The sequence below is a fragment of the Emydura macquarii genome, unplaced genomic scaffold, assembly GCF_026122565.2.
Source record: "Emydura macquarii macquarii isolate MOO-44397 ecotype Brisbane River unplaced genomic scaffold, CSIRO-AGI_Emac_v2 contig_1551, whole genome shotgun sequence".
Lineage (NCBI taxonomy): Eukaryota > Metazoa > Chordata > Testudines > Chelidae > Emydura > Emydura macquarii.
This window is the reverse complement of record NW_027131688.1, coordinates 24,070,833-24,086,106: the sequence shown is the minus strand read 5'-3', so window position 1 is coordinate 24,086,106 and position 15,274 is coordinate 24,070,833. Positions and strand designations below refer to the sequence as shown.

At 39.6% G+C, this 15,274-nt stretch overlaps 1 protein-coding gene across 4 annotated transcripts in view; it reads right to left on the bottom strand.

Moving 5' to 3' along the window:
• The window catches only part of BCL11B (BCL11 transcription factor B), a 101,538-nt gene that overhangs the window by 43,480 nt on the left and 42,784 nt on the right, over positions 1-15,274 (bottom strand). For 2 of the 4 annotated variants that reach the window (XM_067555082.1, XM_067555083.1), the window contains exon 3: positions 13,053-13,268. The exons of the other annotated variants lie outside the window; for them this stretch is intronic. In XM_067555082.1, the coding sequence (XP_067411183.1) occupies positions 13,053-13,268 (216 nt within the window). The remainder of the gene's footprint in view (positions 1-13,052; positions 13,269-15,274) is intronic. 4 annotated transcript variants of the gene reach the window in all.

The following is a 15,274-nucleotide window of genomic DNA, read 5'->3' as shown; positions in this document are numbered from 1 at the left end:
AAAGTGTTTGTTGTTAACTGTTCACTCAGCTCTTAATGTGTATGTGTGTGTGGCTATGAACTGTATTTGGCATCTAACATCTATCTATTGATAGATATAGCTATATCTCAGCAGCCTGGTCTGTGAGCCTTTGCAGACAGGGAATGGGGAGCACACTTTCATCAAACTGGCATCTGTTTTCAGTTCTCATTTATGGATGTGGAATCCTTTCAACTGGACATTAATCATTCTCAACAGCAGCAATTAGATACTTGAAATACATCAGAACAAATCAAATTAGCCCTATTTATTTTTAAAAAAAGGATTCCTAAGTAGTAAACAAAAAAGGCAATAGACCATCCTGTGTGTAGCAACAAAAAGAAAATTAAGACACTGAATCTCAGGAGTCTGAAAATTTTCGGGTGCTATTTTCAAAGCCTAAACTATAATCAAATAACAGAGGGGTTCTTTGCCAAATGCCTGGTGGATTATTTTAGCAATAAGGTATAATTGAAAGGATTAACTTGAATGTAATATTTCCCTTCCAAAAATTCCAGGAATGCTGAAATAACTCTCATCTGCACTGGTATGACATGTTTTTAATACTGTTTTAAATGTTTTAAATAATTTTCACTTCTGAGGCATTCAGGCTCAGGGAAACATTGCCACAGAAATACTCATTCAATTGACAAAGAAAAATCTCTTTTTAGTGTGGTTAAACCCTAAGAGTCACATCTTTGGAGAATCTGGTTTGGCTTGAATTCAGGTAATGGACATACCGCACACCAACAGGAGAGAATCTGCTTTTATTAGAGAGAAAAGACTAAGCAGGATAGATCACTGTAATGAACTCAAACTTCTTCAAGCAGACCAGACAATGCGACTTCCTATTACTGAGTTTGTCTTTGTCTTATATGGCAGACTACTGTCAGCAGATAACATGGGAGACCCAACCTTGATCCCTTTGAAATAAATATTTAAACTTTCACAGATTTCAACAGGAACAGGATGGTGCCCAAGTCAGTCCAATGTCAGGCATGCAGATGTTTGCCAGCCACAATGAGCTAATAAAAAAATGTAAATGAAGCCTGCTTATTTTTTAACCAGGAAAACCACAATTGACATACTTGTAAGGAAAAGTTACAGAAAGAAGGAAATTTTGGGCTAAGGTAAACTACTGTTCCTATTACCCATACTAATATGTAACCCAACAACTCTTAGTTGCCTTTACACTAGAGGCCAAATCTTGTGCATCCAAGACATTCCACTATAGACAATGGGAATGCTTATGAATCTCGCAAGAATGATTTGGTTCCCTATGGGCAAAACTACCCTCACAGATCCACCTGATAGATCATGAGTCTGACTTCATGTTCCCATTTGGAAAGCTGCCCCATGTCTGGTAGTGCACGTATCTGGAAAGTTTTACCCATTGGAGCACAATATTGGAGGAAAGCCCATGTGCCATGGGAGTCTGAAAATAGAATTTTGCCCTGTGCTATAAAGAAATTTGCTGACGCTGGAGTCTTCTCTCTTGTTAGTGCCCACACAGAGTTCCCATCTGTGGGAACTGGGCTTGCGCAAGGAGGGGGAATACACCCTTTTGAATTAAGCAGTCAATCTTCTCCTTTTCCTTAAGCATCCACCAGTCCAGCCATCACCCATAAAAATTCTCTCCTCCTGCTTTCCCAGCTCAGCATACACCTGTCTGTAATAACAACTGGAATAAACTTTGGGATTAGCCCATTTAAAGTTTACTGCTCCCTTGTTTATTTCTTCATAAATAAAAGTCATTGGTACCTGCACATAGGTCCAGCATAGTTTCTGGTATTTCTTAAAAACCCCAAAATGAAAATAGCCTAAAGATATGAAGAATCAAAGCAATACAAACCAAAAGGCCAGCATGTGAGCAGACGTATCTAGGGATTACCATTGCAACATACCGAATTCATGTATGGTTTTATGTTTAAAATTTCCTTGCTTGGAGGAACTCTACCAGTTAGTTAGATGTAGCTATAAATAGAATTGCCTGCTGACATTAATCACAATAATTTGGCAACATGACTACCAGTGAAATTATGAAAGGGACAGGTAACTTGCAAAGCACAGCCCAATTCCATTCCAATCATTCATCAGCCAGGGGGAAAAGTTTCCCCCATATACTGCGAGCTCATGAGAGCATGTGGGGCTGGAGTCCGTATTTTTTTCTTTTGGGTAAATGTGACTTTAAAAAATATTAATCTGTTCCCTCACTTAATTTCATCCATACCACAGGCCAAGAGAAATACACTAATTTATAAGTTGAAGTGAGCCTTGAGATAATGTCACCCACCATTCATCCAAATTTGTCACTAGCATCCCATTAAAGCTGTAATTATTTTTTAATTAAAACTAAGGAAACTGGCATGCGTGTGCCTACTTTATACATCTGTTATGGGTTAAAATAGCTTTTAAAAAATGTTTTTTTAGACCGCAGTCTTTTGTGGCCATGGCCTATGCCAAAGAAAACGCAAGCTTGCTTATTTTCTCCATGGGGCGCAACAGCGCCTGTGTGTGCCTGAACAGATTCGACTGGCCGTGAAAAGAATTCTAAATAAAACACAAACATGGAATTTGGCAACGCCACAGAAGCAAGCTTAAGACTAATTCCAGCATGCGGACGGCTCTCACACAGCAAGTCTGGCTCCACTATAAATGAAACCAGGCTCTGTAAAATACCCAGTAAAGTTTGAGTTCAGATTTAAAGGGACAGTGGTCTTATTCCAGTTTTTTTTTTTTTTTATCTTATTAAAAAACCTCATGCTGGCTCAATAAATCTGCATGTTGTGAGCTGTGTTTTCTTTCAGCTGATACTTCCATTTAAATACAAATAAAATTAAAACAATTTCACTTTGGGATGGACTTTTATGGAGGAAGTTCTGAAAAATGTGTTTAAAAATAATGTGGGGAGGGTAAATAGAAAGAAATTTTCCTAAGGTGAAAGATCAAAGAAAGTGAAGAATAATTCTTTTTTCAAAAAAAATTAAAATAGGTCCCTAAAATAGGAAATCCCAGATAAAAATTAGGTATGGATTAAGTGTGTGAGACATTCACCCCAAGTCAGGCAGGCCATTGACAGAAGAGCTTGCTCTCATCATATATCAAAGCAACCAAAACGTTGACTCACCATGGGCTGTTGGGGGTCTGTGTGTGTGTGTGTGTGTATGTGCATGGGCGCAATATGCTCCAGCATTCCCAAAAGAACTATAGGATAACTATAGGATAAGAGGTGCTACCCCCAGGGAATACAATCACATGGGCAACCTTCCTCTGATAATCTCAGCAGACCAGATAATTTAACCAGAGATGATAGAGGAATCCATAAAGGGAGGGAGTGGGGAAAAAGAGCTACCACCAATATAAATAACCATAGACAAAAGTTTTATTTGATTTTGCCAATTCTGGTGTATTAAAAAAATTAATCATTAATTATCATCTCAGAGGGATATGCAATGGTACTGGCAGACTTACTGGGAAAGAACAGGGAGAAAATTATACAAGGCAGCCTTCAACCCAACATTAAAAAGTAATGGCCTTTTTCCCAGTACATCTTTATTTTCCCTCGAAGGTCTGGCAGATGCTATGTTGTAGAGTTATATAATCACAAAAAAAACTACCCTCCACTGCCCATTCCCAACCCTGATCATCTGCCTGCTCCTTGAAAAGCAGAGAGCATATCAGCAGACTTGCTGGCCAGTGGTCACTAAACGTTTCAAGAGATTGTACTTTTAAGAGTGTATTAACTTTATCCTAATGCTCTTTGACAATGAGGGTGAAAAAGAGGAATAACAGAGTTCTACTGCCTCTCATTTCAACAGCGTCTTCTACCCTATCCATTATGGCAAAGTCCTACAGAATATATAAGGATGAAACCAATAAGTTTCTACAGAAATTTAATAGGATTCCATCAAAATTATTCTACAAGCCTACTGAATGTAATAGAAAATTATATCCATGCCAGGAGCAGGGAGGAAGGGTTAACCATCCTACAGAATTTTATAGCAGGGACATTATTTAAATTCAATGGAAAGATTTAAAAAACTTATAGAATGGGTTTATTTTCTATTAAATTCTATAGGACTTCTGCATAAGGGTAAAGTTACTCACTTTTATGTTGTCCTCACTATAGGCAAAACCACAAACATCCTATTCCCATCTTAATCAATGGCTCACATATTTTTATAAAGGATTTGGATTAATTAATCTGTAAACACCCAGACCTAATTTTTAGACATCCTTTAAACATTAAACAGGGCTAAGTCATAATATGTGCACTTATTCGCTCCCTGTTCTACTGGAAGGAGAAAAAAAAAAAAAAAGACCTTTTAGATTGGAACTAAAATAATAGTTCTTTTAAAGGTGGATTATATGTAAAGAGGTTTATGGCTATATTAAGAGCCTCTTCAGTTCTGTTAATTTTTATTTCTTACATTACTCATTGTCGATATTTTTAAATGACAGATCCTGTCTAACAATACACTGGTTCATATTTAAAGCTATATACTTCCCTGAGCTCCATAGGCCAAATTCACAGCTCGCATAAGCGGGTGTAACACCACTGATGTTGATGGGAGTGAAAAGCACGAAGGCACCTCCCAGGAAGACACACTCATGGGACTAAGTACCACGTGTGCTACCGCTGCAGTCAGAAAGAATTCCACACGCAGACTCCATGATGGCACTGTATGATCCTTGCTCTGCATGGCTCATAGAGGCTACTGCATGGCTCAGTGTAGGGGCAGAAGAGTGGGTACACAAAAAATTACCCAGAATCCTCCTGGGGATGACTGAGGAAGAGGCTCAATAAAACCCAGAAAATAAACAACATACATGAGTATGCTTTTGCGAGCACTGAATCAGTTTTGTAGTGTTTTATACAAATAGGTTAAAATGCTAAGGTTAATATGCTAAAATGGACCGTTTGTGTTCTGAAAGAATTATAAGAGCTCAAAGCAAGCAGCTCAAGACACTGACAAAGCAAACAAACCTCACATACAATAATCTGTCAATAACACAAAATGTAAAGAGTCAACCATTCATTACAGAAGGAGTGCGATTGAAGGACAAAAAGACAAGGGGCCCAATTCCACTCCCCTTATAGTCCGCCAGGACTGTTTGTGTGAATAATCAAGTGGGATATGGCCTGAAATAAGAAAGTGGTGTTTAAAGGATGTGCGTGTGTTGTGTAATTGGCATCTCTCTACCCAGAGATTCCTTAGGTTCTTATTAGCAAAGAATAATTTAAAAAGTACAGTTTTATGGAACGATTCCAAACGCCCGTGTCTCTTCAGATACTCACTCAGCGCCTGCATTAACCTCATTCCATAAGTCCCAGGACCTCTGACTCTTACAGCTGAATTCATAAAAAATGTAAGCCTTCTCTATGTGAGATTTTTGCCTGTTTCTTTTTAAGTACATATTTTACTGATTCATTAGGCCTTCCTTCCCCAACCCTTGCTACAGTGAATGGCCTTGTCTATAGCACACAGAAAAGGACACTGGTAAAAAACCAACCAAAAACCAAAAACAAGAACATCCTCCTCCTCCACAGAGCAGAAAGAAGAGGATTACATCAGGGACATGCCACACTCCAGCGCACTAGATACACGAGCATGTTACGAAAATGTATGGAAACCACAGAGCAAATAAAGAAGAAAACAAAAATGTATGCTATAAATATATACACAGTCATTTACCTATGAAAAAGTACCATAGTACCTCAATACGTTATACACAGAACACAATGGGCCTGATCCAGCTGCATCAGCATAGTTTCTTTGACTTCAATGGAATTATGTTGTACGGCAGCAGGGAATTTGGCCCAGTTCCTCTAAAAAACTGAAAGTTTCACGAAAAAAGTACACTCACCAATGGTTTTCACACTGGTTTGTGGGCCAAACATTTATCTAAATGATATTTCATACATTAGACTACTTGCCCTTGATTGTGAGAGATATGTATACATACAGGACACTAATCCGCCTTGCCGAGTCTGAAAGGCCTACTTAGCACACTTCCTTACACACATACACACACACCAAATCGAAAGTGCCAGCAAAAGCAATGATAGAAACCATTTCTGAAAGGACAGAATAACTCAGTGCTACACACCCCAGGTGAAGCAATGCAAGCAAATGGTTTGGCATATGCTACGTACAAATGAATGGGATTTTACTGAGGGAAATAAAGAATAATTGCAAACATCTACGTATTGTGAGTGTGCGTCTAAAAATCTCAGTGCTAAAAAAAAAACCTGTGCACTGCACAGCCAAAAGGCAAGCCCAGTGAGTGCAGACAGGCAGTGCGTCTCCTAATTTGGCGCTTCATTTCCTAACAGATTATTGTTTCACACAAGCCTTCCCCTCCTTCATGTTAATATTTTTTATGAAGTGTTTATGAAGAGAATGGCTACATTTAGGGAAAGAGGGGAGAGAGATAGCTGGAAGGTAGCGTGACCAAGCGGTTGATCTTACAGCCCAAATTATCCACAGTAGTTACCCTGTTGCTCCTGCTGCAAAATAAAATGGATTCATTCTCCTTTGTTGAGTAAGAATGTGCACAATCTTTCAACTAGGAAAATATGTCTGCCCTTGCTCTGGAAGTGGAGGTGTTTCCTGATATGTGCAGCTATGTTTTCACCTAAACTCCACCTATATTCCTTTTGGTGTGGGTGTCCCCTTTTTATTTTGGGTCTCCCAAAAAGTATGGCCTGAGCCCCGATTTCCAGAGAAGAAAGTAGAAGTGTAAAATGGGTTTGTTGGTGAGTGGGTCCTTTGTCAGCAACTCCCCCATCAACGGTGCTGCTTCCTAATCCTTCTACTTACTCTCATTCAAACTGACGATGATTCTAGAGAAGAAATTTGGGATATATTTTTATTGTGACTGATGAGATGCCACAAGAAAGAGCTCCTTTAAAAAAAAAAGTGTCTGGAAGAAACTCAAATGCTTCTCCTTTGGTTTCTTTTAACCTCACATCCTACTTTGCCTTTTTCAATAGGCTCCCCATTTGATACTGACAAACTGTGATCGGGCTTTAAGGAAGATGGGTTGCTAAAAAATACTAATCCACCAAACTTACTGCTTAGCCTAATGGTGTTTACCCGCTCTGAAACACTTTTCCCTAAATAAGCCATCATTTACCATACTCGGAGCCCTCCATAATGGGAGAGAAATTCATCCATTCCCATAAGTAAATTAAAAAACACCTCCATCCATCTTCTTCCAATATTTTTAAATTTAATCATGGCCAGAGAACTGCTGGTTAATAATTAGCCCTTCCTCACTCCCTCATACACACACACCACACACCCTTTAAAAATGCAAAATCTAGCCCTCTATTTTAATATTTCTGATGTCGGTGACCGGTGTCAGCTCTCCCCATACAGTAACTGCTTTAAAGTGCAGCATATAGCACTGCATTAAAAATTAATTACACATGCTATTTTATTGATAGTGCATAATGTAATGAGCACCAGCTGTGCTAAACATCCAAACTCCTTTTTAAGACAGCTATAAAAAAAGAAAGAAACTGCACTTCCAAATGCTTCTCCTGTCAGAGGAGAAAAACAGCAACATCTTGTATGGATTTGAAACAGAATTCTTTGATTTAGCTCTACATTTGGAACGTTTGAAGAATTCAGACTCTCAGGCTTGGCGTAGTGGTATGAAATCGAGTTAACTCTCTAAATGTTGGAGCCATTGTCTCTACTGCAGGCAATGTTTCCTTGAACCCCTTTGTCTTGAGACTGCTGGATCCAGTTTCACCAGTTAATATTGCAATTAAGCGCCTTTCTTTTTCCTTGGATGTCTGGAAATTGCAGGCATCTAGTTTTAAGCAACTTTAAATATCCCTGTTGCCCCTGCTGGGTCTTAACTTTACACAACTGGGACTTACTAAATTATACCGATTGGTGTCTTTCTAGAACAAAGCCTAAGCCACGCTTACGTTGCCAGCACCACTGCCTTGTGAAGTGCCCTAATTTTAGCTGCCTCTGTGCTGTCTTATAGTCTCCTGTTTGTCTCTTGGTCAACATAACATCTCTTAAAATATAAGTTTGTGGTGAGGTAGGTCTAGTTTGTGGCTAGATATGAGACAGATAGGTAGATAAATAAATAGATAGATGCAATGCAATTTTTAGTGCATACATCTGTCACATACCTGTGCATACTTTAAACACGCTGAATGAAGTCAATTCTTCAAAATTCATTAAATATTTCATCAAAATAAGCAAATAAAGATAAGTAATCAGTGACTAATAGAGACATCGCTCCTGAGCACAAATTTTTGTCGGTTCTACTCTAACGTGAACCATTTTTTTCACGGAATAATAAGAAACATTTGCAAATGATTTTAATGTAGCTTTAGCTCTTTGTCTGCATTCACACATAAACACACTCTCCAACTCCTCTTTCTCCTTTTCAAAAAGAGAGGGGGGAGAGGAAAGTGGATCTGAAATCTAATTTGGTTGGATTTTTTTTTTCCAGATTCCACTCAGTAAAAGGGGGAGGAGTAACATATCAGCCGTCGTCCTGGGACTTGATGAGTGAGGAGGCTTTTGCAGGATGAGTTTGCATTCTCCATTCTGATTATTGTTTTGTTTTCCATTGATCTTCCAGTGTTAATAAAACCCAGTCTGGAATGAAACAAAAGCTTGCTTCTTGTTTTAGTATGAAATGTGCAGAACACATACCATATCATTAACATAAAAAGTTTTTGAAATAATACTGCTTTCTAGACAGACTGTATTAATTGCATCAAGCTTTTTACAGCAGGGGTGGTCTGTTCTACCGCTTCTCATTGGCTGTCTTGGGTTATAAACCAACACAAAATGAATACTGTGATATAATTGAAGGAGGAAAAAATATTCTACTGTTAAAACCTATTATTTACTTACAGGTATTTCTTTTAACTTTATTGTCACTTTAACCCATGCCAAGAAAACACCAGACTACTTAAACAATACAGTAAGCAAAATTTCAGCAGGAAAGTAAATTGATGTTAACTTTACAAGATTACTGGGTAATTTTTAAAATGTCCAAATGACTAATCTGGCTAATTCCTTGAATTAAAGGAAGATTGTTCTAACCATGTGATCTAGAGCCCCATGTCTTCCTCAGTGTTAAACCTTGAACTTCACAGCCCTGCCCATTAATCACTGCTGTCAATGCCCACTTGCTGTTTTTAAACATGCAGCTAAAGGATTACAATTGCTTTCTACCTCCTTATAGAGGAAGGAAGCTGTTTCACTGATTGACTAGATATATGTATAGTAGACAGATTTAATTATTTTTATATAAGTATATAAAACCTATTCTCACAGGGCTAGCGCCAAAGGATTTAGATCGGGCCCATATGAACACAAGTATAATGGGTAAATTAAAGACCCATGTTGTTTCAATGTGCCTTGCAATGTACCAACTGTAATTCCATATGGAATGCCTTTGGATTGTACCATCATCAGGGCAGGGATCTCTTAGTCTTTGTACAGTATGTCATAAAGTGCCATGTACTCTTGGGCTGAGATTTTCGTAGCCCAATTCTCTTTTATTTTAATGGGAATTGAGCATCCCAGTTTCATAGGCCGCTTTGAAAATCTCAACCTCAGTGTACAATATTAATAAATCAGATCTTGAAAAAGAAGCCAGTATTTATAGTGAAGATGGACTGTGAAAAACGGTTTCAGTGAAAGTTTTCCTGTGTGTCTGTATACACAAACATACATGTTTTTTACATAAAATTATGTCACTCAATAATCGTTTGCATGTCTTTGTTATATATTTTACAGTTAAGCTAAGCTGTCAGAATTAATTTAAACAAAATAAAGCAGATTAAAAAAAGCACCCTGATCTGGCAAGACGCTAAGCAAAGTGAATTTTGTGCCCATTTATATTTTAGATCCAAGCTACACAACCCTCTGAATTTCATGACTCTATTCCAATTTCTAATTAAATAGGCACTAAAAACATTTAAAACAAGAGAGCCCAATTCAACAGACAGAAGCCTCTGAGGCACAAAAGACACTGCTGTGATGTGTAGATATTAAAATAATAATATTTTAAATGTAGGCTCTAACTTCCTAATTCTACATCCTCTGTTGACTTATACACAAAGAAGTTAACAAAAGCATAACAGAATATGCAACTAGCAACCAAAAAGTGGTCCAGTACGCACCACAGCAGCACTTCCATGACATCCCTTTATGGTGGTTATTTTTGACTTCACTGAATATTATCAGCATCACGATTTCGAAAGAGCACAAGCAGCCCTAGATGATGCAGGATGAATTCCCATTTGCACAACTGAATAGTGGGTTGTATGCAAGGCAAATAACAATATCTAGGACCAAATTTTCAACAGCAGCTTTTTACTTGTAGGCGCCCATATGCTGCCAACAATTCAGATATGCCAGCACAAATTGCACAGACTCCTAGGGACCCGATTTGTGACTGACAATCAGAGATATTAGGTGCCCACAGATGCACATGCAATTGCAGGCCCTCAGATTTACAGAGGTGGAGGCTACACTGAAAAATGTGAGGTCCTTACTAAGTGTTTAAGCAAGAGCTGAAAAATACAAAAAGGTAAGAAATGGAGGGAGAGGAGAGAGGAGGGAAATGTTAATGGCTTTTGCTCAAAGAGTGAAACAATTCCTCAGAAACAGGAACAAGACTGACAGAATAAAAAACTAATCAAGTCAGAGACACAAGCAGATCCCTAAAGCTGGAGTAAGTGACTCTCCAGTGTAAATGGTTATATGAAGAGAGAAGAAAACAACATTGAGATCTTAACTGGTATTGTTATACAGTCAACACAAAGAAGAACTTCTTTTTGTTTCATTTCCACAAAACATTTTGGGTGTAAGAAAGACTTTGCTCTATGTTCTCAATGTACACGGAAGACAATAAAGGGTTAAGTAGATATGAGCCTCCTTTCCAAGGGGAGAAAATGTTTCTTTCAAGCAGAACTTGACCAACTACTGTCATAAACACTTAGCGCGTGCTTTGATATAACCTACTCTCTAAGAGCCATAGACTGTAGCAGTAATTATAGGAAGCCATGATAACAGGTCTATCTCCCCACAAAGCTGGCATCACTCTTTTAGCAAATAGATCATTCCCAACACCAACAGCGCACAACTATAAAATGAAAGTATATAAAAAAGAAAAGCCTCCTGTTCCAACCTACTGTAATGAGTTAGTCCTTCCTTCCTTTTCTATTTTTAGTTTTACTTTCTTCTCTCTCCATTAACTGGCTATGTTTGTTTTAGAAGCAATAGGGAATCAGAGTATCAGTTAGTTCACTGTTACAACTACCTACATATCAAAGACACTTGTGTCTACTCCACACCAAAAAAGACAGGGGAACAGAAAATATGAGCTTGCCTCCAGTATGTTTTCCTGGTTACAGGGGGGAAGACAGCCTATCTTCATAGATTGTGTTAATTGTTTATAAGGGCTTGATTATATTAGTTTTATGGCCAGATTTAACAGAGTGAATAATCAGCCTCACAGAGAATGCAACCTGCTTACAGGGAACTTGGATAAAGTGCAACTTCACGTCTAGCTGGCAGACATTGTTCAAATGCCTTGTACTGTGCAACATAAAGAGTTTGTGCTTAGAGCAAAGTTATACAGAGTTTATGCTTACAGCACAGTTGGTGCATGAAAACTAACTGCACTATGGGCCCAATTCAACATCCACTGAAGTCAACTGGAGTCTTTCCACGGACTTCAAGCTTTGGATCAGTCTCCAGGAGGTCATGTTGTATAAGACTCAATGTTTTCACGGACACAGGTTTAAAATACTTGCAAAACCTTTGATCTCTCTTCATCACATTAAATCTGAATTTCCTATCTTTCCCCCTCAGCCCAAGTATCCCCCCAATGAAAGACCACAGACATTTAAGGAAATACAAGCAGGTATTTTCAAATAAACTGAAACATAAGAACCCTGTCTTGATATACAGTTGCTGTTGTATTGTGGTAAGGTTTTATCTGCACATGCTACAATGAAAAGCTGTATGCAAGGAAGCTTATGCTAGCCCTTCCAAGAGGTTATCAAAGGCCAATTCTTGAAGGCTTTACTCATTTCTCACTCTGCTCAGTCCTTCCTGACTGTCCAAATTCTGTGGTCCCTATGCAGTATTTACTCGGCATTATTCTGTGAAACTCCAACTCAGTTTGCCTGAATAGGGACTGCAAAATTTGGCCCACGTGGGAGTTTTGCCTGTGTAAGACTGGAGTAAGCACTTCAGAATTTTGCCTTAGCTGAATTTTCTTTTAGGCCCTTCCCATTTTCACCTCTAGCCCCCTCAGTTCACTACAGGCCTGACCCCTCAACTGAGCTGCACTCAGAACACCCACTGATTTAAAAAAATCCCTGTGTCTGAAATGGCAGGGTCAGGCATCAACTCTTTGGTCACATGTCAGGCCTCTTTCAGTTGGTCTCTTTCAGTCACATGTCAGGGTCCTCCCTGGCTACCTGGTTTCACTAATCTCCATATCACCTTTCCTTCATGGCAGTGACAAGAGTCAGGGTTTAAAAAGAAAAAAAGTTAATGAGGAACATTTTCTCAAAAGCAAGGGAGAAAAGTGCATGCAGCACATACATCCTGCATGCACGTGGACTCTGAGGAAAGCCCTTAATACAAATGATTAGGAAAAAAAGACCTCAGATGTGAAATGTTATCCAATTAAGCTTAAAATAAACAGCCCAGAGAGATGAACTCTTGATTCCAGGGTAGCACATTATGTGAGGATTCTCAAACATTTGCTCACAATGTGGCATAAACAGACCAGCAGCGGCTGGTGGTGACATCTGAAAGTGGGCAGATGGGGTGGGCGGGGCGGGAGGAATGGACACACACCTTTTTTCCCACTTCCCATCCTCAGTGATGGGAGGGAATGTTTATGACGTTTTCACTGCCTCCCCCACACAACCCAGTGAAGACAACTCTCCCACAGTAAAGATGACATCGCTTGGCAGTACTATTGACCTTCAGAGAGCAAAAAAAAAAAACAAACGTTTCTATTACCTGACAACTGACAATGACATCCAAATGTGCCTGAAGTCTCAGTCTGAGTCTCAGTCTGAGTCCCGCCAACTGAGACTGCACGTGCACCACAGCAGGGCAGGCTAAGGCAGGGCGGGAGAGAGGCCAGTGCGCGGAGAGGTGACGTGATCACTGATGTGTGAGGGTGGGAGGAGGCAGCTATGGGAGCCCCCGGCAGCTTTGCAGGCCTGGACGGCCCTGGAGAAAAAACAATAGAAAAAACTGTCAGTAGGATCTAAGTTTGAAGGGATAGAGGAGGCATCAACAGGGAAAACAGGAGGGGCGAAGGGCGACTATGCCTAACTCGCTACATATTTTTATTTAACTAATTTATATGTCAGGCTGAAACTGGTGTGGCTCACTGGAAAGTCGGGGAGGAGAAGCCAGGCTGGGGAGGCTGAGGAGGGGAGGCAAGAGGAGACCTAGGAGAGCTACAAAACCCGAGATTGCTACAGGCAATTTTTCTGGAAGCAAACTCAGACTAGAGGGGCCCAAGGGAGGGGGACACGGAAAGGGGTGAGGTGGCCGGTGAGGGAAGCTAGAGAAGGTCTGAAATGGTGCAGATGAGAATCGGAGGCAGTTACCAGACCCACCAGCACGTGCTTAGGGACCAAATCAAAAGGGGAATTCTTGTTTTATGGCGTGTTAATGCATTTAACTGACACAAAACTGGGTAGGCTTTCTGCCGAGCTGCTGCTGAAACAGTCTCAACCACCAGCGCAGACAAAGTGCAGCGACTTACAGCTCAAATGGCTTCGCAGAGGTGCCAGAAATCAAGCTCCCAGAATAAAGCATTCATGGGCCACTGTGCTTCCTTCCCATTTGAGCTGCAGCCAGTTACACATTTTGCATGCCCCATTTGTGTATTCTGTTTCCCTATCAAGCCTATAAAGAATGCAGCAATCTTTTTCCTAATAGCTGAAAATGATACTGTAGCCTCAAACTGTATTGTTTATTTTTAACACATCTAGAAATCTTCTGCTATTTAAGCTGTATTTAGAATCCTCTCCTGCTTCTGTGGAAACCTTCTCTTCCCCTGGCCCTAGTCAGAAAGGAGCCCTATGACTTCAAAAAGAAAATATAAATCTTAAGCTGTGTGTATACACACATACACACACACACACACCTATGCACAAATGTACATGCGGACACACACACTATATTATAAATCAGCATTACTACACCAAAGTCAGTGGAACTACCCAAACTGACACCAACAGAGGATTGGGCTCTATATGTTTATTTTAAGCCAGGACTTTCATTTAATTACCCAACCGGGAGTTGTAACTAACCAAGGGTACCTTCTAAATAAAGGTATGTGGTGCAGTGGTTGCCATTCAAAAGCTAACATTTGCCTCACAGGAGTACCTCAGAAATTACCTCACAGTGGTATCTCAGAAACCACAGGTTTTCCCCGACATTTTGATCAGGAAATAAGTGTATTAACTGTAGGGTATCTTTTGGTAAATGCTGTTGTTATTTTGTTTTAATGGTGACAACTCTGTCTGTGCATGCATGTCTGTGCATAAATATATACAACCCAGGCATAAAAGCTATTTTTGCCAAAAGCCCTATGACTTTAGAAGCAGCATTTTATAATGCATCTTCTCCATCTGAAGAGTCCCAGTTCGAGAACTATGGCTGCATGTTGATCTGACAGTTACACATGTGAGGCAAATAGGGATACTTCATCTTTGGCACAGCATCCAGAGTGCTAGTCTGCAAGGACTGCATTTGATTTTGTCGTTTATCTTAAATGGCTAAGAGACCACCAGTGCAAAACATTTGTGTGAAGCTTTTGCCAAAACCACAAGTGAAGAGCCTAAATTCCCTGTGTAAATACTTGAACTCCAAGCATCAAGGATAAAATTGGTGCTGTCTTGCGAGGACTGTTTTTAAATAGAAGCCATCTCTGTGGCCCATGGGACTTTTTTTGGAACTGTTTGATCTCACTGCAAACGCTGCACAAACAGGTAAAGATAACCATTAACTGGACTGTAACTGCATTACGTTCTGGGTATGAGTGTGTGCCAGTCAAAAAGAAACAGATGTCAAACATACACATATAGGAGCCGCTTCATTGTAATTTTAAAGCACAATAATAAGGGAAGCATTTTATAGAGCAATAAAGACCTAAGAATGAGGGGAGGCATCCTAAAACTATTGAATAATCGCACTTTTATTTTCAAAAAATAGCATGATGA